This window comes from Lissotriton helveticus, chromosome 5_1 (assembly GCF_964261635.1).
Source record: "Lissotriton helveticus chromosome 5_1, aLisHel1.1, whole genome shotgun sequence".
Classification (NCBI taxonomy): Eukaryota; Metazoa; Chordata; class Amphibia; order Caudata; family Salamandridae; genus Lissotriton; species Lissotriton helveticus.
Genome location: NC_136065.1, coordinates 2,100,081,067 through 2,100,106,490, shown reverse-complemented (window position 1 = coordinate 2,100,106,490; position 25,424 = coordinate 2,100,081,067). Strand labels below are relative to the sequence as shown.

At 47.2% G+C, this 25,424-nt stretch overlaps 1 protein-coding gene across 1 annotated transcript in view; it reads right to left on the bottom strand.

The window, feature by feature from the left end:
- Nucleotides 1–25,424, bottom strand: part of RALGPS1 (Ral GEF with PH domain and SH3 binding motif 1) — a 1,636,862-nt gene that overhangs the window by 14,129 nt on the left and 1,597,309 nt on the right. The window contains exons 20-21 of the mRNA XM_078646110.1: nt 24,531–24,636; nt 21,322–21,413 (exon numbers count right to left, since the gene is read on the bottom strand). Of these exons, the coding sequence (XP_078502236.1) occupies nt 21,322–21,413; nt 24,531–24,636 (198 nt within the window). The remainder of the gene's footprint in view (nt 1–21,321; nt 21,414–24,530; nt 24,637–25,424) is intronic.

Genomic DNA, 25,424 nt, shown 5'->3' with positions numbered 1-25,424 from the left:
TTTTTAAAACAGAACAAATTCATAAAAAAGAAAAAAACTGAACAAATGAATTAAAATGTTATCCAAATATTAATTTGCAGACAATTATGTACCTAAAGTGACTAAGTACATAGAAATACAAAAAAAAATCCACAAATAATATAAGAACAAATCCACGGTAGGCCATAAAATGTGGCTTTTTGAATAACCAAAAACCTGACATATTAGTTACTTGATTACCACAGCGTTACGCACACTTTACGTATCATTTCCCAACTAGTCTATGCTGCTTGGTAACAGCAGCGATAAACCTATAAATTGTAAGACAGATCACCTCAGTTTGTGGCAACTGGAGATATTGCCGGGCCGCCTCCTTCCTCTGATGTCAAGGTTTCCAAATAAAGGTCTTAAAATGTGCACTCACAGCTCTTTACAAAGATTGCAAAAGAAAAGCAGCTTCAGCTTAGAGTGGGAAGTTAATGAATTGCATGGGTAGGGCATGACACCTCTGTTAACATCGGCATCTGAAGGATAAGAGACAAGAAATGGGCCACACCAAGTCTTTTGCGGTCGAATCGTAAACCAGTGAAGAATGCTTGCTTTGAAACGTGTCTATATTTGCTTATGCGAAAGTCCCCACCTAAGCGCAACTGCCTGCGCTGCTTTTTATTGTTTGTTCTTCTCCACGGGGACAAGACCGGTTTCCCTAAAACTTCATCAGTTTTGGAGGTGTGTCCTTTTCTTTCCCACATTAACCCCTTCGCTGCGGCTGCAATTCCGCCGCAGCGCTAGGGGGCAGGGGGGCCGCGCGGCGCTCACATGCTCGTGACGGAACCGCTCCGTCACGAGCCTCGGGTGGGCTGTGCTTGTGACGGAGCGGTTCCGTCATGGCCCCGCCCGCTCACTAGAAAGCGCCGTGCAGGTGCGCCGTGCGGGCCGTGACGGACCCGCTCTGTCACCAGCACAGCCCACCCGAGGCTCGTGACAGAGCGGTTCCGTCACGAGCATGGGAGGGGTTAAACACAGACATGCACTGGTGCCCTTTTTTCCAAGATCTGGTTGTCACGATTAATACAAACCGCCACCATGAGCCATCTAAGGTCCAAGCTTGAGAGGGGGCACTCAAGATGGCCGCACGTGTCACAATTAAATATCCTGGCAGGACCAGCTCAGTCTTTCAGCCTTCTAGTGACGATAGACAGGGTACATTTAAAATGGATGCTAGTTGTAACACCAGTTACTTGCAGCAACTATAAACAGCATCGCCTGTGGCTAAGGGCGCTGTAGAAACATACTTGGTAACACACCACTGACAGCGAGTGTCTGTAATAATAACTTGACATGCCTCATTCCGCCGCATGTTGGCAGCGCGAGGCGCACAGCTGGAGGCTGCTGAATAAGCACGGTAATTAGTTAAATGGCACTGTACCAGCGGACTGGGCATATGTTTCCAATAACAACGTTTTTAGAAGTGCAGATGTCTGGGGCAGGGTGAGTGAGGGCTTGTTGGTGTTTCCGAGAAAGGCGGGGCCGGCATCGGCCTCGCCGCCAGTATGGCGGGGCACCGGCCCCCCTTCCCCCGCCTGCTCTCCGTGGTGGGGCACGGCGGTCACCTCATTATGACGCGTGGGGCGCGCCTCATCACGGATTGGCCAAAAGGGCTCCAAAGTGGCCCGGAAGCGATTGAATCGCTTCCGGGTCACTGGGGGAGCAGAGGTCAGGCCGGTTAGAACCGGCCCGGCCAGTAAGGGGGTTTAAAAGGACGGGGAGCGTGGGAGTTGGCCTCTTTTACCCGCGCTCCCCGGTCTGTCCCACCCAGCCTCTAGGAGGCTGTAAACTTTTTCTTTTTGTTGTCTCTTGCAGGTTTTCTGATCGGCGAGGAAAGGGAGGGTGCTGGACTCTCGCCGGCTTCGTGGAAGGAGAAATAGCTGGATTCTCATTTACTTGGCTGGGGAGCATCTTTTTTCCTTTGTTCTACAGGTTCGCGAGCAGAACAGTCTGGAGGAGCGTTCGGCGGAAGGAGCGGCAAGCCGGCGAATTGGCATTACAACAACCTGCGGCGGCGAGAGCGGGAGAACCCCCTTCGAGGAGCCGGTCCCACCCACTCTTCCTGTATTCCGGTGCGGTTTTTGGCGTGCGCGCCTTAGAGGTAACACAGGGTGGGGGGGCCCAAGGACATAGACGGGCAGCCTGGGGCAGTGGTGTAAGGACAGAGCGACTGCGAGGTAGCGCTACGGCAAATAGCTCGGGGTTTTTAAAGAGCTTGCCGGTCCGATTCCCCATAGGGCAGAGTACCGCGAGGGGGGGCCAAACTAAGTATATATTTTAAATACAGTCTGTAGGCTGGTGGGCACACGGCACAGGGTTTCCGGCTTCTGGGGCAGGGGATATCTGCCTATAGCTTCCCAGGGTTAAGCCTACCTGGGCTGGATTAGATCTGCGGGTCGTATTTTCTGATGGTTTCCCAATACACCGGGTTCGGGGACAACATTAACAACAGCGGTCAGTGGACAGAGGGAAGTGCCTTATGTTGCATGGTCGCTACCTGTGTTCGGGGTGAATAAATTGTGGTAAGAGACCAGGGGTTACAACTGTATGCCCAGTGTGTGCGACAACCTTTTTGATTTATCATTATAGGAGTGGAAACAAAGAGATTCACCGCGGCTGCGCATCAAAAAGGCGAATGTGGGGAACACAACTTTATGAGGAGACAGACAGGCCTGCACTTCACTGCTTCTGTGGGCCGCCGGGCTCGAGATTACTTGCCCAACACCCAGGCTAGCTGGTGTGGCGCGTCTCCAGTTGCGTGGTGCTTATGGTCGGTTTGTATACCTCCAACAGTCCTCAGGTAAGGACCTGGACAAGTTTCAGGCCAGGCAAACTGTGTAGGTGTGTGTACCTCCAACGTGCGCAGGTAAGGACCTGGGCAGGTCCCATTTAGGTAAAAGATAACATTGTGCTCGCGGTGTTATTGCTTACCAGTGCGTAAGTTACTTTGCAATTGTTGTCACAGGAGCTAGGGCTAGTAAACGTGGAGCGAAGCGTTCCTGCATGGAACATATGTTGGAATCAATGATGCGTTGGATGGTGACAATGGATAGGAGGTGGGGAAAGGTAGAGCAAATGGGGCAGAGCCTGGCAGAGCTCAGAAAAAGAGTAGATGGGCAGAGTGGGACATCAGGCAGGCCTAAGCGCACCATAGTTCCCCCAAAACCCAGAGGGGAGTTGGATCCACTCCCCAGGCGGGCTAGGCCCAGGAAGGGGAAGAATCAAGCACACATGCTGAGTCAGCCTTTAGGGGATATGCCTTTGGGGGAGGGTCCCTCAGGAGTTCCAGTGATACCGGTGAACCCTACACCGATACCAGTGATGCAAGTGTCCCATTGGTCCCTGATCCTACCCCACTCATGCCTGCACCAAGTCCAGTGCCTCTAGCATCAATCCCGGTGGTCCCCGTGTCAATCCCTGTGGTGTCCACACCTAGCCCCGCGTCATTGCCGGTGGTCCCCGCGTCAATTCCTGTGGTGCCCACATCTAGCCCAGTGACACCGGTTCTGAATCCAGTGGTCCCCATTCCTGTCTCAGCACCAACAGCTGTTACTCAGGTACCACAGGAGCTAGTGGCGCAGATAGCGGCAGTTCTCCCTTGGCTAGGAAGGAGGGAATGTTACCGACATCGGTGGGAGCAAAGGAAGTAGGAGAGGACCCGTTACCGGAGGCATAGAGGATGGTAGCAAAGATTAATGCAGCCCCAAGCGGGGTGCCGGGCAAAGGGCCAGGTACTTCATTTCTACCCCAACCAGCGGTACAGGAGAGCGTCAATGGAAAAGACAAGGTGACGGAGCCAGCGGGAGTTGGAGCAATAGTTAAGGAAGTGTCATTGCCACTGCTGGGCGCGGGTGTACTACCCACTAGGAGGGAACATTTGGCCAGGCATGTAACACGCGAGGTGAAGGAATTAGTATGGTCGGGTGCTTACGTCAATATGTTCTCCTTACTTGTGGATAACAGAGAAATGGAGTATGCCAAGAAGCAGAAGGATTGGGTGTTTCCTAGTGAATAGCGTGTTGAGATGTTGAGATTCAGGGTGGAGGAGACTTTGAGCAACTGGATTAGGGCTTTCTCTGTATTTATGGCTATAATAGCTGAGCGTTCGCCTAATTTGCAAGCAGAAATGGCTTGTTACCAGAGCAGGGCTAATATGACTCATGATAAATATGGGGGCGTAGGGTGGAAGGAATATGACATGAATTTCAGGAAGGCTAAGGAATTCGACCCATCACTTACCTGGGATCGGGTTGACTCAATCTTGTGGTTTGATCAGTTTGGCCCAGGACAGCCGGGCAATGCAGTTCAAAACTGGAACAAGGGTCACACTTCCCAAGCGCCTCAGCCCTTTTGGCCACCACAAACCGTGGGCACGGCCCCTAGTACAGGGAGCGGTGGGGGACGGAAAGGGGCATGCTGGGATTTTAATAGACGGACATGCACCAGGGCCCAAGGTACTTGTACATTCAGGCATGTATGCTCCATATGTAACCACCCTTCTCACCTAGAATCGAAATGCCTCAAAAAAATCAGGAAATAGGGGAACGAGGAAACAGGAGTAAGGAGAAGGCACTAATGGGAACACATTCACCCATTGACGTTCTGGCTATGACTCCTTGGTTAAACAGGTACCCAGACCATGCCATGGCTAGGATTTTACAAGAAGGTTTTTTGTATGGCTTTAGGATTCCGGCAGTTGACCACACAGGGACACCAGAGTGTAAAAATCAGCTTTCTGTTAGGACCAATCCAGGGGTAGCAGCAGCGAAAATTGCAAAAGAACTACGCCTGGGCAGAGTAGCGGGTCCTTTTGATCACATCCCTGTGAACAATTTTGTCTGCTCGCTCCTGGGGAGGTCCCGAAGAAAGAGGAGGGAGAGTTCAGGTTGATTCATAATCTGTCAGCCCCACGAGGCAATTCATTAAATGACGCCATCAACGATGAAATCTGTAGCGTGAAATATGCCTCTTTTGACCAGGCAGTAGATGTGCTAAGGGTTCTGGGACCCAGGACCTTGCTGGCGAAATCAGATGTTGAGTCCACCTTCAGGCTGCTGCCTGTACATCCTCTAGATCCCCACCTTCTAGGCTTTTCATTCCAGGGCAAATTCTAAATGGATATGTGCATGCCCGTGGGTTGTTCTGTTTCATGCGCTTACTTTGAAAAATGTAGTTCATTTCTGGAATGGGCTTTGAGACAGGCAACAGGGCACCAATTCATCATGCATTATCTGGATGACTTTCTCTTTCTGGGGTCGGCGGGCTCCCGGGAATGCGCTTGGGCATTGCAGGAATTTTGCGTGCTCATGCGTGCTTTCGGGATTCCTCTGGCGCCGGGGAAGACGGTGGGTCCAGCAACCACAATAGAATTTTTAGGCATTGAGTTGGACTCTGTACAGGGGTGTTTCCGGTTACCTAAAGAAAACATTGTGAAGTTTAGAGCAGCACTCCAGCAATGTTTGGAAAAAAGATAAGGTAACTTTGCATCAGCTACAACAGACAGTTGGTCAGTTGAAATTTGCATTAAGAGTAATACCTATGGCACGACCGTTCTCCCGTTTCATTTCTCAGGTCATGACAGGCCTCCAGGAGAAACACCATCGCACAAGACTGTCGTCTGAGGTTCGCCAGGACATGCGTATTTGGATCGCATTTCTGGAGGGTTTCAGCGGCAAGGTAGTGTGGCCCGGTCCCCCCACTACTTCCGCGGAGTTAGGTTTATCGACTGATGCTGCGGGCAGTGTGGGAATTGGTGCCATACTCGGGAACGAATGGGTGGCACAACATTGGCCGGCATGGTGGGTGGAGAGTGGTGTGACAGCCAATTGGAACTCTTTCTGATCTGGGTTGCACTGACTGTTTGGCCTCATCATTTGCGTAATCAATCTGTGATTTTCTGGTCAGACAACATGACAGTGGTTGAATGCATCAACCAGCAGACTACACAGTGTAAAATGCTCCTCCGCCTATTGAAAGAGATAGTGCTGTTGTGTATGAAGCTGAACATACAGTTTAAGGCTAAACATGTCCCAGGAGTGCTGAATACTGCTGCTGACACACTCTCTCGCTTCAAGATGCAGGTTTTCAGGGAACATCTACCCTCTGCAGAGGTGACACCAACACGCTTCCAGGAAGTACTTTGGCAGATTGGTGCCCCCAGCTACAGAACCTCGTGGCAGCTAGCCGGATGTATGACGTTACAACGCATACTTTTACCACGCATACCTTTACAACGCGGTTTTTACCACCCATACCATTACAACGCATAGCGCTTAGAGGTGCTGGATAGTGGTAAGTATAATTTTCAATTCCAACTCCAGTCCCCGTGGACACTAGGGAAGGTGTTGGATAGAAAATTAAACGTATTCCCTATCCTAGAGCGCCCCCCAGCGCAATGCGTTGTAATAGTATGGGTGGTAATACCTGCGTTGTAATGGTAGTGCGTTGTAAAAATGTAGTTGTAAACGTTGAATACCCACCTCGCCTAGCACCCAGGACCAGGAAGGCTTATGGCTTTGGTCTTACTGCGCTTTTCTGGGGCAGGATTGGGCAGATAGCTGGCATAAGTCAGGGTCATTCATCCGGTATTTAGACACTTTGAATAAGGAAGGGCGATCTGCGGCGACAGCCAGGCGACATGTGGCAGCGGTTACTTTCTTTGCACAAATCAAGGACACCAGGGACCCCACGAAAAGTTTCATTGTGAGGAAGGCACTGAAGGGGTGGCGGCGCCTCCAGGGGGCCGCTCCACACACGAGACGCTCGATTGTCTTTGAACAGTTGACATCACTGCTAACAGCCCTGGGTGGCATTTGCAGTTCAATAGGAGAGGCATTATCATTCAGAGCTCCCTTTTCACTGGCCTTTTATGGGGCATTTAGGGTAGGGGAACTGGTGGCGTGCAATAAGCAGGATGGGCAGGGTGGACAGGTATCTAATTTGCTGTGTTTTAGTTTTAACATCCGCAAACTTTTTTGATAAAGTATGAAGCAGGTTCAGAAGCATCGCAGCGCTGTACATCATGAACCAGTAATGTGGACATCTCAAAGGAGCAAGAGAAAATGGCGGAACAGTGGCTTAGTGGGGTTGGACTAAACCTGAGACAAAGCATCGTCCATTGGCGAGATAGGGGTGGCAATAGAGGTTAGTGTGAGCCAAATTACAAAGCCGTCAACAGGAGTGAAAGGCCCGTTTCGTGGCAGGCTGTGGGCAGCGAGTGTCACAGGGCCCTGCATTCAGTCTAGCTATGCACTGTACAGCGTAGTGCCTGACTACTGCCAAAGGGTTTCAGTCTATTCTGGGATATGTTCAGACTCAGAGTAGGAGCTTTCCTCCCAGTGATGGTAGAATGTTCCAGAGTTTTGGGGCTGCTCCACAGAAAGCTTGTTTGGGGTTTCGAGGTGTAGTGCTCGTCAGTTGCTGAACTGGCCATTCTGCCACTCTGGCAGTGTGCCCGTGGGCTCCTCCAGAGCCATGGGCTGTATAATAGGCATAGCCAATAGGTCTCGCCTTTGGGACCTTCAAGTGTTTGGTTATCCAGCACAATATCCTCGGTGCAACAACATCCACTGTTGCATGGCTAAACACTTATAAGGTCCCAAAGGCGAGACCTATTGGCTATGCCAATGCTTGTTTATTAAGACAAGACATATCCTGATCCGAGAAGCAATTTTATGTCAACACAAAAGATGGACGGCGCAGCTGTGGAACGCATATGCAATGCATTTCAATTGTGATCAACGGGTAACAGCCTTTACAAAGAAGCCGGATCCCCGCATGCCTTTACCACACAGGCTTTACAACGCATGCAACACTACCACGCATTCCTTTACCACACAGGCTTTACAACGCCAGCAACACTGCCACACATGCCTTTACCACGCCTGCTCTACAACGCATGCAACACTACCACGCATGCCATTACTACACGTGTTTACAACAAATATGCATTTACCACACATGCCATTGCAACAAATTTCGCTGCAAAGACATGAATGGTAAAGATATGCGTGGTAAAAGTTTTAAAGGTAAGTATTTATATAAGTGTTTATATATATATACTGGGAATCGGTTTTTGGATGACAAGGGTATTTTTAGGGTTTAGGGCAGTGCGTTAAATGGGCTGGTACTCACAGGTACTGAGTACCAGCACTTCTCAGTTTTCTCCCCATGAGTACCAGAACTTATTTTCAGGCAAGGAGAGTACCGGTACTCCCAGAAGCAGCAGGGCTCAGTCCCTGAAGTAGGGTACGTGCAACGCCAAAAACTGAAAATTACCCTATCAGATTGTGCGTGTTTATATGCTGCTCTGGCTGGCAACAGCCTGTGTATTTCTGCGCTGGACTGCTCCTGCAGTGTTAGGTTCTCAACCGGCATGCAACGCCCATTGGGATCAAAGCCCGCTTCAGACCCCCTCCATGAGACAGCTTCCTAGGCGCACACACAGTCACACCCGAGTATGTCACAGGTCTTTAAAACACCATTTGCTTTTTAATGAGGCTTTGTTGTTTTTCACCCCTTCTGAGAGTCCCTGCATCTCCACTCTGCCTATTGCTGGAAGAATTAACACCCCCCCCTGAAATTTTACTCTAGTTGCGCCTCTGACATCGCAACAAGAACGAGGATATGATCAGAGGTGCCGAGAGTGGAATTGAAGAACCAGGTTTGAATCCCGACATCGGCTCATCATCCTGGGATCCTGGACAACCCCCTTAACCAGGGGTCTTAAAAAACATAAACTTTAAATCAAATGTTCTGATTGTCACTGTTTACCTTTCTAAAACCTTTAAAAACTTGGATGTTTACGGAATAGTTTACTAAGTATCATGTTATCGGCTGGACCCCCTGGACAGATTTCACCCAGCGCCAGGACACCCATGGGTAACAGTGCACTCTATAAATGCTATAAATAAATAAATAAATATAGCGCTTAAATGCCCATGGCCCAAATTTGCAGAATATCAAACTGCCAAAAATTAGGCTCTGCACGTATGACATCGAAGCTGACTGTTTAAGGAGGCTTTTTTATATTGCGTGAATTTGGACCATGGGCATTTAAGAGCTTTACATGACAATCAGGGCACTTGCATTTAAACTTACTTATGTGGCTATTGTTAAATTCATCATGGCTCACAGCCACGTCCCGAGACCACGTCTCACTACCCACCCTGTCTAATTAGTGAGTACTGGCACTTCTAATTTCCCATTTAAAGCACTGGTCTAGAGTGGGTATGGGTTTTTGAGTGGCAAAGGCAATTTGTAGGGTGGGCATGGGTTTTTGGGTGGTAAGGAGTTTTTAGGATGTATAAGGGTGTATGGTTGTGTATGTGCACATACCTGTTGTAAAGGCATGCGTGGTAATGGCACGCGTTGTTCCGTCATACAACCGTGACCAACGGCCACCTTGTATTAGAAGTAAACGTGAAAATAGTTTTTTTTTAAAAACGATTTCTTATCAGGAAATAAGTTACCGATAATTTAAAATACTCCTACGATATTCTCTCTAATACAGATAGGCCATTGTTCTGCAGGGCACCTTTACATGACGACGGCGCCTCTTTGGGACAAACCGCTAGATTTGCATTCCGAAATTGCACAGGCCATGCTGTTCCCCTTATCACAAGCTTAGCTCGGGAATTAATTAAAATACCGTTCCGACTCGTAAATTTCTTCACTTATTACTTATTCTTGTCAGAGTGGTATTTTTATTTTCTTGGTTAGAGAAAATACTGGAAGCAGTTGTGAAACTGTTGCTTCAAACAATGCCGGCCGGAAGCGCGGTTCACGCGTCCACCGACGAATCTCTTAAAAGTCGTTGTGTGGACAAGTCTGTAATTGCAGAGGTTAATGTTTGTAAATAATCCATGATTGCGCAAGGCTCAGCCACTGTGACTGCTTAGCAAAGTCACCCGCTGGAAGGAACTTGTGACGACATTTTAACAAGTATCAAAGGTTTTCAAAGTGCGCCCTCTATTGGCCGAGTTTAATAATGGTTTTCCATTAGATTTTCTGACCAATGAATAATACCTGCCCTTGGCTTCCCTGTCAGCTAATCTTTGATTTTCAGATGGTACCTTCAGGGTTTTAAGTGGGCCGGGTCTCACCGGTGCTGAGCACCAGAAGTTTTTTTAAAGGGGCTCGAATTCGGCTCTGTTTTGTACCCTGGCACAGGCGGTCCGTTTTTTTTTTTCTGGACTGCAGCGACTGCAGGCCCATCGATGTGCGCATGCTCACACTGCTCACTTCTCACTAGTGGAGAAGTTACGGCATGACGTCATGCCATGTGAGCGTTGTAGGTGAAGGGAAATCCTTTAAAAAGAGTCCTATTCTCTCTGGATTTCCCTTCTCTTTTTGAAACTCAGGAGCAGCAACACTGTCGTGCTGTCACCAGGGCTTTAAATTGAAGCTTTTTCAATATTATATACAAGCCATGGTTGCTGCTTATTTATCTTATTCAACTAACAACCATTGACAAAGCCAATAGTCCTAACGTCTTGTTGCTTGTTGTATCATATATCTGGATGCAATGACAGAAACAGCAAAATACAAGTCGGGCGGCACACTATGCTAAGCACAGATTTTTAGCTTACATGTTTTTAAACCACGCCCTTAATTACACTGGCCACGCCCCGTTGAAGGACCTCCCCACCCCCGTTTTTTCATCCCACTTCAAGCTCTGGTGAGGCCTACCTTTTCTGTGGGACTATGAGCATTTCTGTAGTGTACTTAGAAGTTGAGAATGAGTCATTCCTGCTTTGTAAGTGACCGCTTCTCGCAGCTCATGTATTTTCATCAGAACAGCCACTTTGATAAAGTTTTGTGTCCAAAAAATATTTTTCCTTTGAGTCCTGTGCTAGGAACTTACAGCTAGATTCATGAAAGGGCTGTTTGCGAGTCTTTAATAGCGATTCATAAGGAATCGCTATTAAGGACTTGCAAAACGGGATTCATGTAGGAATTGCTAAATAAATTGCGATTCCTACACATTCCTTATTTGCTAATCGCAAATAAGGATGCGATTTCAAGGGTGCCAGGGGTGTCCAAAGGACACCCTGTAGCACCTCTGAAATGCAACATTACACAGGTGTTGCGCACACACATGTCCAAAGGACATGTGTGTGTGTAACATGCAAAAGAAAAAAATGCACTAAAGTGCTTTAATCTATTTTTACGCTATTTACCACGAAGTCAGACTTCGTGGTAAATAGCGGCCAAATATTGCAAATTCGCAATTTAAAATTGGTTGATGAATTGCATTTAAGGAATCTCAAATAGAGATTCCTTAAATGCAATTCCTCACACAATAGCGAATTCTATAATAGCGATTATTGCATTTGGGATGATGAATCCCAAATGCAATAATTGCGCTCGCAGCCAGATTCTCAAAATCTGGCCCTTTGCGTGCCGATTTTCGTTTCATGAATCTGGCCGTTTGACTTAAAAGTCCAGAATTGAAATCATGAATTTGCTTTAGACAGTGAGTGAACCTGTTCACCAGCCCATCTGCCTCCCTGGAGGTGGGGTGAGAATGTGAGGCGGACAGTAGTGCTTTGATTCCATTTGACATTTTCTTAAACCCCACTAGAAAGCAGGAATGCTTTTGTTGCTGACGGCGAGAGAACTTGGCCTCTACAGAAGCAGAGCTGCACCTGTCAATACACTTTCAAGAACGTGGGAAGGCCTTTTACTTTTGGCTCTTAGTATTTTTAGGGTCTGGTATCAGACAAGATTATTTGATTTTACAAAAATGTATATATTTCCTGATTTTTACAGTGATTATAAATATGCAAAACTTTGCCTCTCCCCTATCTACTCCAGATCAACTTGCATTGGTTGAACATGGCTGGGTGTTATTGGTTTAAAATACGTTTTTTCTTCACACCTTGGAGGTAGACTACTTCAGGGCATGAGTCGAAGGCACACGCGGGTGGACGGCGTCCACCCACTTTTTTCACAGGGGGAAGGCCGTCCACCCTGCCAAGAATTTGGGCTCCGCTGAATAATGCGCTGAACTCATCCCGGTGTAATTTCCAAACACCAGGACACTTTCAGCAGCGCCTGCACATTGTCTGCTTTCCATCTGCAACAAGCAACAACGTGCAGGCGGGGAAAGGGCTTTCTTATTTAAGACTCCTGTGGGGCCCATAACAATGGCTGAATTTGAGGGGTCATAAGGCCTCCTTTTGTTCGAGTCTCTTGGCTGGGAGCAGTCAGGAGCCTCACACCTGATGCAAATGAAGTGGAGGGGAAACAAAGGCTCACACCTTGTTAGCACTTCACACATACTTAAGAGAGGCAGCTTTTCACTTTGTTCAGTCTCTGTTTACGAGATATGCATGCACTGTAAGAATGTCAGATGTGTAGGTCTTTACCAGCATTTACACAAAACAAATTGCATTCATGTAAAGATTACTTCCCCTGAGGAGACAGTGAAATAATTTAAGTACCACTATTTTTTCTTGTATAGCACTACTCATCCCAATGCAGGGTGTCAGAGCGCTTTACATCAACACGTGCATATTACATTTACAATAAATGATATACGTTTGTAAATGAATATACACGATGTGCTACATAACACTGGGGGATAGTATGGTGTAGAAGGCACATATCATCTTCCATAGATCACTGTGCTATTATCCTTGCAATGCGCTCAAACATACACATGATAGACCTTCTAAACATATATGTGAGGACTTTAGATCTGATGTCACTTCTTGTGATCCCACTTACTGTGACAACACTTCCTGTAAAGTTGTGGCTTGTGATCTCACTTTCTATGATAACAATACCTGTGATGTCGTGCGCCGTGATGTCACGCGCCGTGATGTCATTTGCATACTGCCAAACTAGGTCAGTCCCCCAACTTCTTTTTTAGGACTTGTGCACTGGACTACTTCCAATCCGGTTGCATTACCACTTTAGCATCATTCGCAATAAATTGTCAGAGTTTTCAGAGGAGGCTGTTCGAGAGACTAATTATATGCATCGTGACGCACAAGCCCACCGCTATAGTGAGGGAGACCGCCCGTGCCGGACACTCGCAGGACTGCACCGCACACTGCATGCTACCGCATATCTGGTACAATTGCTTGATGATGACTCAAATCTTCAGTACACCCTGCAGGGATCCTGTCCACAATGTCCTCTTTCTATTCCAAACCACAGACCACCACTTCAGTACTCAGCAACGATGACTTAAAAGCATACCTTGACACTGTCCAACTGTTGTAGCTGGACAGAGCCCACCATGCTTACCTTGATTCGCCCATCACCACAGAGAAAATAGTGCATATTACTCGAGGATTACTGGGTTATGAGGTGCCAGGTTTAGACAGCCTAACCACTGCCTTCTACAAAGAATTTGTATCTATGCTGGCACCCCAACTATCGGCCATGGTCGAAGAATCCCCCAATAATGTTTTCTGGCCTCCCTCACTTAGAGAGTCTGTTATTGTGATACTTCTCAAGCTTGACAAACAGGCGTCCCTGTGTGATTCTTATAGGCCACTATCCCTGATTAATGTAGACAACACCATATTTGCGAAAATACTTGCAAAAAGTCTTCTATCTTTGTTACAAGAAATTGTATCTAGGTTCATTCCGTGCTGCTTAACATCCCAAAATCTGCCCACTATCTTCGTCGTCATGCACCACCTTGACCCCCGACTCTCTGCGGTCGCTGCATTACTTGACGCCACAAAGGCGTTTGATTCTTTGGGGTGGGCATATCTCTTCCCATTTCGTACACGTCTCAGACTTAGTTCATGCTTTATTCGGCAGATACAACTCCTGTATACATTTCCAATAGCTCGAGTGAGAATTAATGTGATGTTATCCGATCATCCAAGTCACGCGTCAATGATGCCCTTTTTCGCCAATCCTCATTGCCATAGCAAGTGAGCCTCTGGCAGCGAGACTTAGACAGCATCAAGCAAACCAGACAACGGCCAGAGGGCTAGTGGTCTTATTATATGCAGATATCATCAATTTTTATGTCTGCATGGCCAGGAATATCTGGGCTCCATAACGCATGATGTTGTACGATTCGACGGGTACTCAGACATACAGATCAACTGGTCCAAATTTGCTTGGTTCCCTCTCACTGGCAGTACAGTCTTTCCCTATGGAATATCCTCTGAACTGGCTGGAGGACCCTGTTTGGTATTTGGGCATATGGCTCAGCTGTAATTCAGATGAACTCTGGAAAGCCAACTATGGACGCGCCATTACGTGGCTAGAAGATAGAATAATGATATGGTCCAGATTGCCACTGTCCCTCGCTGGCCGGAAAGCGATAGCCAAAATGGCCATCCTCCCCACATTCCTTTACTTATACCTTAATATACCCATTCCCCTCATGAGTCAGTTCCTCCGTCGAACCTCATATGCCTGGTATGGGCTGGAAAAAAGCCACGAGAATCATGGGACTACCTCACATTGCCTCTTAATCAGGGTGGGATGGGAGCATCAGACTTGATGTTATATGCCCTGTGCGCTCAGGCACAGGTCTTACACTACTGGGTTCACCCAACATCCTTTCAGCCCCACATTGCCATAGAAATAGACCGTGCAGCCTCATGGCCCCTAGCCACAGCACTTTACCTGTCAAACAAGGTGCTACATGCGGAGATAGACACTTGGGGCTCCATTACAATGGCGGGATAAAGTCCGCCCGCCACTGTAACGGAATGCCGGACCGTCCGCAAGGGGTGCGACGGTCCCGCACCTGACATTAGGATGCCACCGCCACTGTGGCAGTGGCAAACCCTATTCCCAGCAATGCTGGGAATGCACGTTGTGCATTTGCATGCACAACGTGACAGGCACCGTGCGGTGCATGCCACCTTTTGCATGCAAATACAGGGGGGGTACCAGAGGTAACCCCCGCCCCCAACACCCAGGGGGCCCGCTACGGGCACCCACAGGCAAAGACCACATGCCTTTCCATGGCGGCTGTGGGCACATCTCCACAGGCATTGTCATATGGATGGCAGTGTCTTGCAGACACCGCTACCATATTAACCTTATTTTCCGTGTCACATGCTGTAGAGAGATCCAACAGTGCCAGGGCCTGCAATGAGCCTTTGTTGTTCCTCTCTATCTCTCCCCATGTACAAGTACGATTGCCGTGATGTTCTTATTGCTATAAATGGCAATAAGATTTTTTTTAATAATTTTTTTTCTTGATTTAATTAAAGCAAAGAATAAATAACTGCTGCAGTTTAAAATCTGTGACTAGGCAGTGGTTCTCAGAGCTCCTTTCACCATCTCCAGGGACGCAGCTTGGCCAGTAAGACTGGGGGGGCGGAGGAGGGGGTTGATGAGGTTCAGATTTACAAACACTGACGCTCTCAGTAGCGGTCGCTCCCCACGCTCCCTGCTCTACTCCTGAGATCGTTTGGGCTGCGCTCTTTGCTCTCCTCAGAGTATTGTACATCTGCTGGCTGCTGTGCATATTGGCGCTATATTGAGATAAGCTTTGCCGAATTGCAGAATTAATTTAACCTTCAGCGCTCGCTGTGTTGCTCTGATTATAATTGCATTGATTGTGTTGTGCCTTGTTTATTTGTAGCGCTTTATTGTATCATCGTGTAAGCTGCTTGATTTTGGCTTTGTGCCCCAGCCTCTCTCTAGTTTAGTTTCTCGCTACTGCTGCCATTTTGTTGTTATTGTCCCTCGGAGACCGTCCCCTGCACCTCGCCCCCGCCTCCCAGCTGATCCTCCCTCCCACTGATTGCATAGCCCTGCTCTCACCCTCGATAGCGCTGTGACCGTCCTGACGCTCTCAGTAGCGGACGCTCCCCCACGCTCCCTGCTCTACTCCTGAGATCGTTTGGGCTGCGCTCCTTGCTCTCCTCAGAGTATTGTACATCTGCTGGCTGCTGTGCATATTGGCGCTATATTGAGATAAGCTTTGCCGAATTGCAGAATTAATTTAACCTTCAGCGCTCGCTGTGTTGCTCTGATTATAATTGCATTGATTGTGTTGTGCCTTGTTTATTTGTAGCGCTTTATTGTATCATCGTGTAAGCTGCTTGATTTTGGCTTTGTGCCCCAGCCTCTCTCTAGTTTCGTTTCTCGCTACTGCTGCCATTTTGTTGTTATTGTCCCTCGGAGACCGTCCCCTGCACCTCGCCCCCGCCTCCCAGCTGATCCTCCCTCGCCCCTCCCCCCTCCACTGCTCCATTTATGACAGATGCATTTGCGCGCAGCGTTCACGCGCAGCGGTCGCGCCCCATGCGTGCCGAAGGTGCACCAAAGGTAAGCCCGTCTACGCCCGTCCGCGCCTGGACCGCGCCTAGCGCCAAACCCCCTGGCCCCCTGAAACCGCACTCCACAAGCATTACGTATGACGCCGCCTCCCTCTTAGCCCTTAACCCCAGACGCACACCACAATGCTACGAAGCTGCACCAGGACGTACCCACGGTCCCTTCACCTGCCACTCCTGCAAGTTCGCCTGCATCAATACCCACACCAAATCCACTTCCTCCAAACACAGCTCCGACTCTAACCACCTGAAGTGCATCCTGCTGAACACCCGCTCGGTCCACAGACACGCCACTGAACTCTGGGACCTACTCGACACCGCGTCACCGGACGTCGCCTTCCTTACAGAAACCTGGATGAACGCCTCATCAGCGCCCGACATCGCCATAGCCATCCCGGACGCTTACAAGATCATCCGAAAAGACCGCACCAACCAAACAGGAGGAGGCATCGCCATCGTCCATAAGAACACCATCCGAATCACGACCAGCTTCGACGATAACCTTACAACCGCCGAACACCTCCACTTCCAGATCCACACGACCCCAGGACCACACTTAGAGGCACCCTCATCTACAGACCACCAGGAACCCGTAAACAATTCAGCGAAGACATCACTGACTTCATCAGCCCACATGCCCTCACCTCCGAGAACTACATTCTACTGGGAGATTTCAACTTCCACCTAGAAAATAAAAACAACAGCAACACCACCACCCTTCTGGACAACCTGGCCAATCTCGGACTCAAACAACTTGTTGACACCCCCACCCATGTAGCCGGACATACGCTCGACTCTGTCTTCACCTCCTGCAAACACATCTCCTTCGATCATACCACAGCTCCCCATTGGACGGACCACAGCTGCATTCACTTCAGCTACAAAACTACCACGACTCACAACCCCCCCACAACCTATTCCTCGAAGAAACTGGAACAAAATCACAACCGACCAACTCCTCTCACCGCTCAACCAAAACCCTCCCGCCCTCTCATCGGACCCAAACGAAGCTGCCACCAAACTCAAACAATGGATCACTCACAGCGTTGTCGAATTAGCACCCTTGAAAAACCACCAGATCAAACAAGGCTGCAAAAAGGCCCCCTGGTTCAACGATGACCTTAAGAATTCCAAGAAACTATGCCGCACTCTCGAAAAAACATGGAGAAAAAACCCAACCACTGACAACCTGACCACCTTCGAGGCAGCCACCCGCAAACACCACCAATTGATCCGATTCACCAAGAAATCAGCATTCAAGGATCGACTCGACAACAACGCCCACAACAGCAAGGAACTATTCAACATCGTCAAAGAATTTACCAACCCCACCGCAGCCTCAAACGACATTACTCCCTCCCAAGACCTCTGCGACTCGTTATCCTCTTTCTTCTACAACAAAATCGCCGTCATACATAACAGCTTTAAGAACAATTCCAAAGAACAGTCCAATCCACCCACCTCCGAACCCGAACCGCTCTCTAACAACCTTAGCACCTGGAACCCAATCACCACTGAAGACACCATCCACCTAATGAACTCCATCCATTCAGGTTCGCCAACCGACCCCTGTCCCCACCACATCTTCAACAAAGCAGACTCCATCATCGCACCCCATCTCCGTGATGTCATCAACTGCTCTTTCAACTCCGCTACCTTCCCGGAAAGCTGGAAACACGCCGAACTCAGCGCCCTCCTGAAGAGACCCACAGCAGACCCCTCTGAACTTAAGAACTACCGCCCCATTTCCCTCCTCCCATTCCCTGCCAAAGTCATTGAGAAAGCCGTCAATAGCCAGCTCGCCGCCTTCCTTGAATCCAACAACTCCCTCGACTCTTCACAGTCCGGCTTTCGAGCCAAACACAGCACCGAAACCGCCCTCATTGCAGCGACAGACGACATCCGAACGCTACTGGACAACGGAGAAACAGTTGCCCTCATCCTACTCGACCTCTCCGCCGCCTTCGACACAGTCTGTCATAGCACCCTCATACAACGCCTCAACAACGTCGGAATACAAGGAAAAGCCTTGGACTGGATCATCTCGTTCCTCGCCGGGAGAACCCAGAGAGTCAGTCTCCCCCCATTCAAATCAGAGGCCACCGAAGTCATCTGCGGAGTACCACAAGGATCATCACTCAGTCCCACCCTCTTCAACGTTTACATGAGCCCCCTCGCATCCATCGCGCGACAACACAACCTCAACATCATCTCCTACGCTGATGACACCCAGCTGATCCTTTCCCTCACCAAAGACCCTAACACCGCCAAAACCAATCTTCATGAAGGCATGAAAGTAGTAGCCGAATGGATGAAAAACAGCCGCCTAAAACTTAACTCAGACAAAACGGAAGTTCTCATCCTAGGATCTTCCCCCTCTGCCTGGGACGACTCATGGTGGCCATCGGCCCTGGGCACAGCACCCATACCCACAGACCACGCACGGAACCTAGGCTTCATCCTAGACTCCTCTCTCTCGATGACCAGACAAGTTAACGCCGTCTCATCCTCTTGCTTCAACGTACTTCGTATGCTCCAAAAAATCTTCCGTTGTATCCCCACCGAAACAAGAAAGACGGTCACCCACGCACTGGTCACTAGCCGACTGGACTATGGAAACACCCTCTACGCCGGAACCACAGCCAATTTACAGAAAAAACTCCAACGCATCCAAAATGCATCAGCCAGACTCATATTGGACATCCCTCGCCAAGCTCACATTACCGGCCACCTGAAAGACCTCCACTGGCTTCCCGTCAACAAGAGAATAACGTTCCGTCTCCTCACCCACGCACACAAGGCCCTCTACAAACTAGGACCCGAATGCCTCAACACACGACTGTCCTTCTACACACCCGCCCGCCAACTAAGATCCTCCAATCAAGCGCTCGCCGCAGTTCCGCGCATCCACAGATCCACCATGGGAGGAAGATCCTTCTCCTACCTGGCGGCCAAGACCTGGAATTCTCTCCCCACTCATCTCCGCCTCACACAGAACCACATTTCCTTCAGAAAGGAACTTAAAACCTGGCTATTCGATAAATAATGCACCCCCTCCCACAAGCGCCTTGAGACCCTCTGGGTGAGTAGTGCGCTATACAATTTCCTGAACTTGAACTTGGCATATGATGTCAAAATACATTATACGTCAAGCAGGGTGCATGAGACGGGCTGAAAGGGACAGTGGAAAGGGAGACGAATGCGGATCGGTAGGGGCACAAAGTGATAGAAAACACAATACTTTGTAAAATAACCAATGTTCTTGAAGACTTTTAAAACAGAGAGTGAGAGAGAGTGTGAATGGGGGTGGGGGTCGCACACTACTCACACACCGGCGGTGTCGCCCCTAAGGACTCTGGTCAATGTAATAAAGTGTTCGCGATGCATCATCTTTCGATCTTCTGCTATCTTCGCTGTCTTCGCCATCCCTGGACACGTGTTTCGGGGTATTAAGTGAGAGAGAGTGTGCATGTTTATCTGTGTGTAATGAACAATTAGTGGTGAAATCCAACAGAGACCTCACCATGCCCACCTAAAAGTAAGTGAATCAGAAAATACATATACTGGGGGGACAGGTGTAACACCCCAAGCCACGCCCCTGACCACCTCTTGCTATATTGCCTGGGCTTTCAAAATTATGCAGCATATCCCAAATTTTCCTGCATTAGGAAGCCCACAGGGTCATTTTCACCCATTTCCCACCCACATTTTATACAACAAACCTTTAGTCTTTTTAAATGTGGCCTCTTCTCAATTTCATGTTTTTTTATTTTTTATGTAAATCATAACAAAGACCCATGCATGACTCCCTCTATGGGCTTTGTGTCAGCTCTCTGCATCCATTGGTCTGTTTAGGTGTCAATCACATTTTGCTTGCACTAACCACAGCATACAGTGTGTGGCAATGGGTCAGCCTCATATGATAAAACAAAAACAGCCACTTGAGGAGCACACTTAAGTGCTGGGGCTGGTGTGTCACTCCTTTATTTTTTATATTTTTTCCCACTGCTTGCGTGTTGCATTTGTTTGCCAACAAAAACAGAAGAAAAAAACATTACTCTTTTGGTAATGCCCGACCATTGACATTGCCACTGCTTGTTTAAACTATAGAAACACATTTTTGGCAGGTGTGTTGGACCTTGAAAAGTGTGGGGCCACGTGGTAAGATCCCTCGCTACCCTGCCCCTTTAATGGCTCTGCATGTAGTTTCCACCGTTGCTCTACTGTTAACAACTCCACATGCCACTTTTAGCTCGGGCAGTTTTTGGCATTTGAGTGAGGTGTGCAGAAGTCCTCATGGCTTCGAGTTTACAGCCGGCAGGCAATGCTTGTCTCCTCCGAGCCATTTAAATCTGGAGCACTGACCTGACATTTGTCGTATTTATTTATTTTATTTTATTTATTTATTTAAAAAGGTTTTATATAGCGCTGGCTACACCCGGAGGTATTAGAGCGCTTTACATGAGCATCAGATCATAGTTACAGGTTACATCGTTACAAAGGTTGCACAGTTATTAGAGCATGGCAACATAGTTACTTGTAAGGTCAAGATAAACAATAAGCACAAATACGTAAGGGGAAAAGCAGGCAAGGGGAGAGACTCAGGGGAGGGGTGAAGGAGCTTGGGAAGTAGACAGGTAGTAAAGGCGGGAAAGAGGAGGAACGTTCAGCCAACCCTGTGCTTTTAACTATCAGCACCAAGGATGTTGGAATTTACAAGCCCACGAGTGTCACTATAAATATAAACTACAAGTCCCAGAATGCTTAGGCCCTTAAGAGGGGCCCGTTTTAATACGCAGAATTTCCCTCCCTAGGAAAGTCCCAGCTTTGCGCAAGTACGGGTTGAAGCAAAAAAGAAGTAGGCGTCGGTCCTTATCCGCTACAGACTGTTTCGGAGGCCAGATAACTACAATATGAGGTAAAAACAAAAAGGATTTGACTTCAATTCATATTTGGAATGAGGTCGAGGAATTTCTCAGGATTGAAAACAAGAATTTCAGGAAAAAAAGTTGGATTAATTTACCTGAGGCCGGTTGCTTTTACACGCATCGTCCAAATGTTTGTGCCACAGGATTGCATGAAACCTGGAGCCAGCCTGGAATTTGTAAACATTGCCTAAAAAACAGGAAAAACTGAAATATAAATACAATTGTTCCGGTTTAAGACCCAACACTGCCATCTTGTGGTTATGACCAGGTTAGCAGCTTCACTTGTCGCATTGCTTCATGGTATTATTTGAAGGGATGCTGCAATCACATATCTCCCCCCACAGCTGGTTTTCACTTGGTACAGTCTAATTACACGAGGAAGTGGGCGGAGTTCTTAATGTATTTAATTTATTTTAGTTAATGCTGTTTTATATAGCGCGACCTTTCCCAAAGGTGTCAGAGCGCTTTACAAAAGAACCAGGTAAGTTACATAAGGTACACAAGATACACTAAACACGCTAACAAGTTACATATATACAATTACAACGGTACATAACAAAGGCTGAGCATGCTAACAAGTTACATATATGCAGTCCCAACTCTAACTATTTGCATATTTATATTGTAAAAAATAAAAGGTGTCAGTGTTAAAACAGGAGTAAAATACATATTTACAAAATTGACCTCATGTGAGTGCTAGATGATCGTAAGGGTCAAAAAACGTGTTGAATTATTCCAGGAAGTGCATATGGAGCAGGAGAATTTTAATATCAGTTTTGAAGGACCGGAATGAGGTAGTGGTTCGGAGGGATGGAGGAAGTTATTTCCTGATTCTCGCCGCATTACCAGAGAAGGATTGAGCCATACGTAATTCCCTTTTGAAGGTAGGAGGTTCGAGCAGTACGTTTTCCGCATTGTTTGAAGGTCTAGAGCCGCCCGAGATTTTGAGTTTATTAGCCAGATAGCGTGGGTGGAGATGTGCAAGGCTTTGTGGGTGATACAGGCAGTCTTGTAAATTGACCTTGCTTCAATAGGAAGCCAGCAAAAAGAGAACAGTAAGGGTGTGACGTGATAATTTATTTTAGCCGCATATACAAAGCGAGCTGCTGAGTGAAGGATGGATTTAAGAGGGTAAATCTGGGATCCGGCGAGGCCAGCAAGGGTAGAGTTGCAATAGTCCAATCTGAAAAGAACCAAAGATTGGACCTAGGTTTTTAGGTCTTGCTCAGGAAAGAAGCGTCGAACCCCCCAGAGAAGGCGCCGTTGGTAGCGTGCATTCTTGGCGATGGTATTGATATGGGACTGTAAGTTGAGCCTTTTGTCTAGGATGACGCCTAGAGATTTGGCACTGTCAAAAATGATAGGTTTGTTGTTGAGAATGTTCAGATGGTTCATCCATGATTGGATAGGAGAAGGAGATAGTGAGGTCGAGAGGAGAAGAAATTCTGTTTTTGAAGGATTCAGAATTAATTGATGTGTTGACAGTTAGCACACAGTCACGACCTCTGTTCTACTATTGTTGTTATAAGTGACCATAACTTTTAAGTTCCAATGTGGAGCATCACAGTGAGAGGGGCTGGCCAATTGTTTTTGGTGTTTACTTTTTGACCTTTACCTCTGTATATAGTAATGCATTATTTTTTCTAATTTTATCTGTGTTTTAACTATATTTTTTTGTGTTTTGTAAAATGGGAAATTGTTACTGCACATTCTCTAACCATTACATTACAGCCACAGTTGGAAGCCTGTGATGTTTTAGTTCTAGAAGCATCAATATATATCAGAATACAGTAGCTCTGTAGATTGTGCTCATGTGTACCTACATAAGCGTTGCTAGTATTTAACAATCCTTTATTTTATCTACTCATGTACAGTCAATGTCACCATTGGTCTGGCAGTACTGATTGACTGCAATGACAGCCTCTCAAAAGCAGACCTTATTTCGGTTTTTAACCACTGTTTCAAAATATATACAAACAGGAAGCTTTCTGTCTGTATCAGTGTATAAATGGAAACTTAGTTGAAAACCAATATGGCTGTCCTTGGGACATGCAGTAGGACAGACACTTTCCCATAGCCTGTGATGTCGGAAGGGTCGGAATGGTAAGGTGGGCTGGTATCTGAGTTGCAGCTGTGGGCCGCTTTATGGGCAGCAAGAGGCCGATTTAGGCTGCGTCTGTGCTGTTCAGATGCCGCCAGCAGCCCAGTGGTGGCCTGAGCGGCCTAACTGGAGGCAGATGTGCGTCCATTACCTCCCTTTTACCAATGGGCAGAGGTGTCACTCCCAGTCTCTCACTGAGCCGGCTCATTCATGTATGCAGATTGAGCAGGGGCCTGAGCAGAAGTGGCCTTATTTATATTTAGGTGTGGTTCATCATTATGAGCTAATCCATGCACAAAGAGTCCGGACATCATTTGCATTTAAAAAAAAAAATCTTAGTGACATTAATAAAACATACCTCTTTTAGACAACCCTCCTCCTTCTTTTCATTATACTTAAAACACTGAAGCAGTGTTTTGCAAAAAGGTGTAATCTGTCTTCTTGAGACTGTCAACCCCTGGCCAAGAGCACACTTCCCCTTTGACTATCATTCAGGGCTGACTGGTGGAGCTGTCAGTCAACCCAGCAGAAGTGTCTCAGTAAGGCCAATCACCACCTTCGAGCTGGCAAGGGCAACCTACTACTTGAATGTGATAGCTGCGCCAAGCAGAAGTTTAAGAGAAGCAAAAACCTAGGACCAACCAAAGGTTAGTACAGTCTGAAAATAGGGTTTAAAATAATCTACAACTCAACAGGTTACTAAAAGAAGACAATCTGTCAAATTAACCCCAGGGAACTGGATATAGAAAGAGATACATAAATATAGAAATTAAGGTGTGTTTGCACCCATTTGGTAGTATGTGGAAACAGGAAGTGAATAAACAAAGAGCAGAAAACATGGACCCAGAGATACACTCTGCCAAAACTTCGACCGTACTCGTATATCATGTTACAAAAAGTATGCAAGGCACCTAAACCCACATTAAGTATGTGTCCGCAAATTTGCTTGGATTGGTGTTGGAACAGTAAATTAACCTCTAACGTATGTGCCCCAAATATGCTGGCAGAGTTAGAATAGTAAATTAACCAAGCCCTAAAATAGAGGAGAAGCTAGTTTGGGAAGGGGTTGAATTTAAAGGTGGCTGGAATGTTTGTATAGAGGTAACTGTGCATGGTTCAAGATTTGCCAATGTTTCTGAGGTAGATGAGTGGGCAGTCCCTGTCCTTCAGTGTCTCTCTTTTCACATGGATCCAAGGCCTTACCTTTGTCTGGGTTATTGAGCTGGAAAACATCAGGATGCTCCGGGTCATCTGGCAGTACCACCATCCAACCAACAACTGAGACTTTTTTGCTGGGTGTAGATTTATACTGAAAAAGATAAACATATTTCATGTTTACAATCTCAACAAAACTGTTTTGGGAAATGAGAGCGAGGCAAGGAGCTGACGTGAAGTCTCTCCACTCATGGAAGGTAGTAAGAGCTCTGCGTTCAGCAAACTAGATATGGCAGCATTTCTGTCATATGTTGGACCAACATATTGGATTAGAGTCTACGAATTATTGCGATAGAGGTATAGTGGATTTATTATTACTTTATTTACTTATGCTTACAGCCTTCGACAGGTCACAGATAAAAGGGCGAAACATGTGTCAGCTGTGTTGTGTTTGATTGCCCAAAAAATCTGTGTACAACAGAACAAGAAAAATAGAAAAGCAAAACAGATTAAGACAGCTTAATTCAGCATTCATGGTTATCAGAAATGTTGTTTGGTATGAAATTTCTGCCTCGTGTACAATGTCCTTTTACCTATGTTAACTCCTGTCTAGCATAGCGTGAGATCCGCTTTCCATACTCAGGTGTAGTAGGGTATCATGTAAGAACCATCAAAGATACACATTTTTCATACGACTTACTGTTAATGTTATTGGTACTTGTATAGCGATAACTGTTATCCGAGGGTGTCCTGGCGCTGTGTGAAGGCCTACAGAGGACTGAATGGCATGGGAGAAATAGCATGATCAGTTTGAAAACAACCATGTTTTCAGTGCCTTACTAAAGGCCAAAAGATTGGTCATGCTTTGCAGATATAATGGCAGAACATTCCATTTTTTGGCAACATTCACTGTAAAGCTTCTACCACCCCATGTGGCTCTTT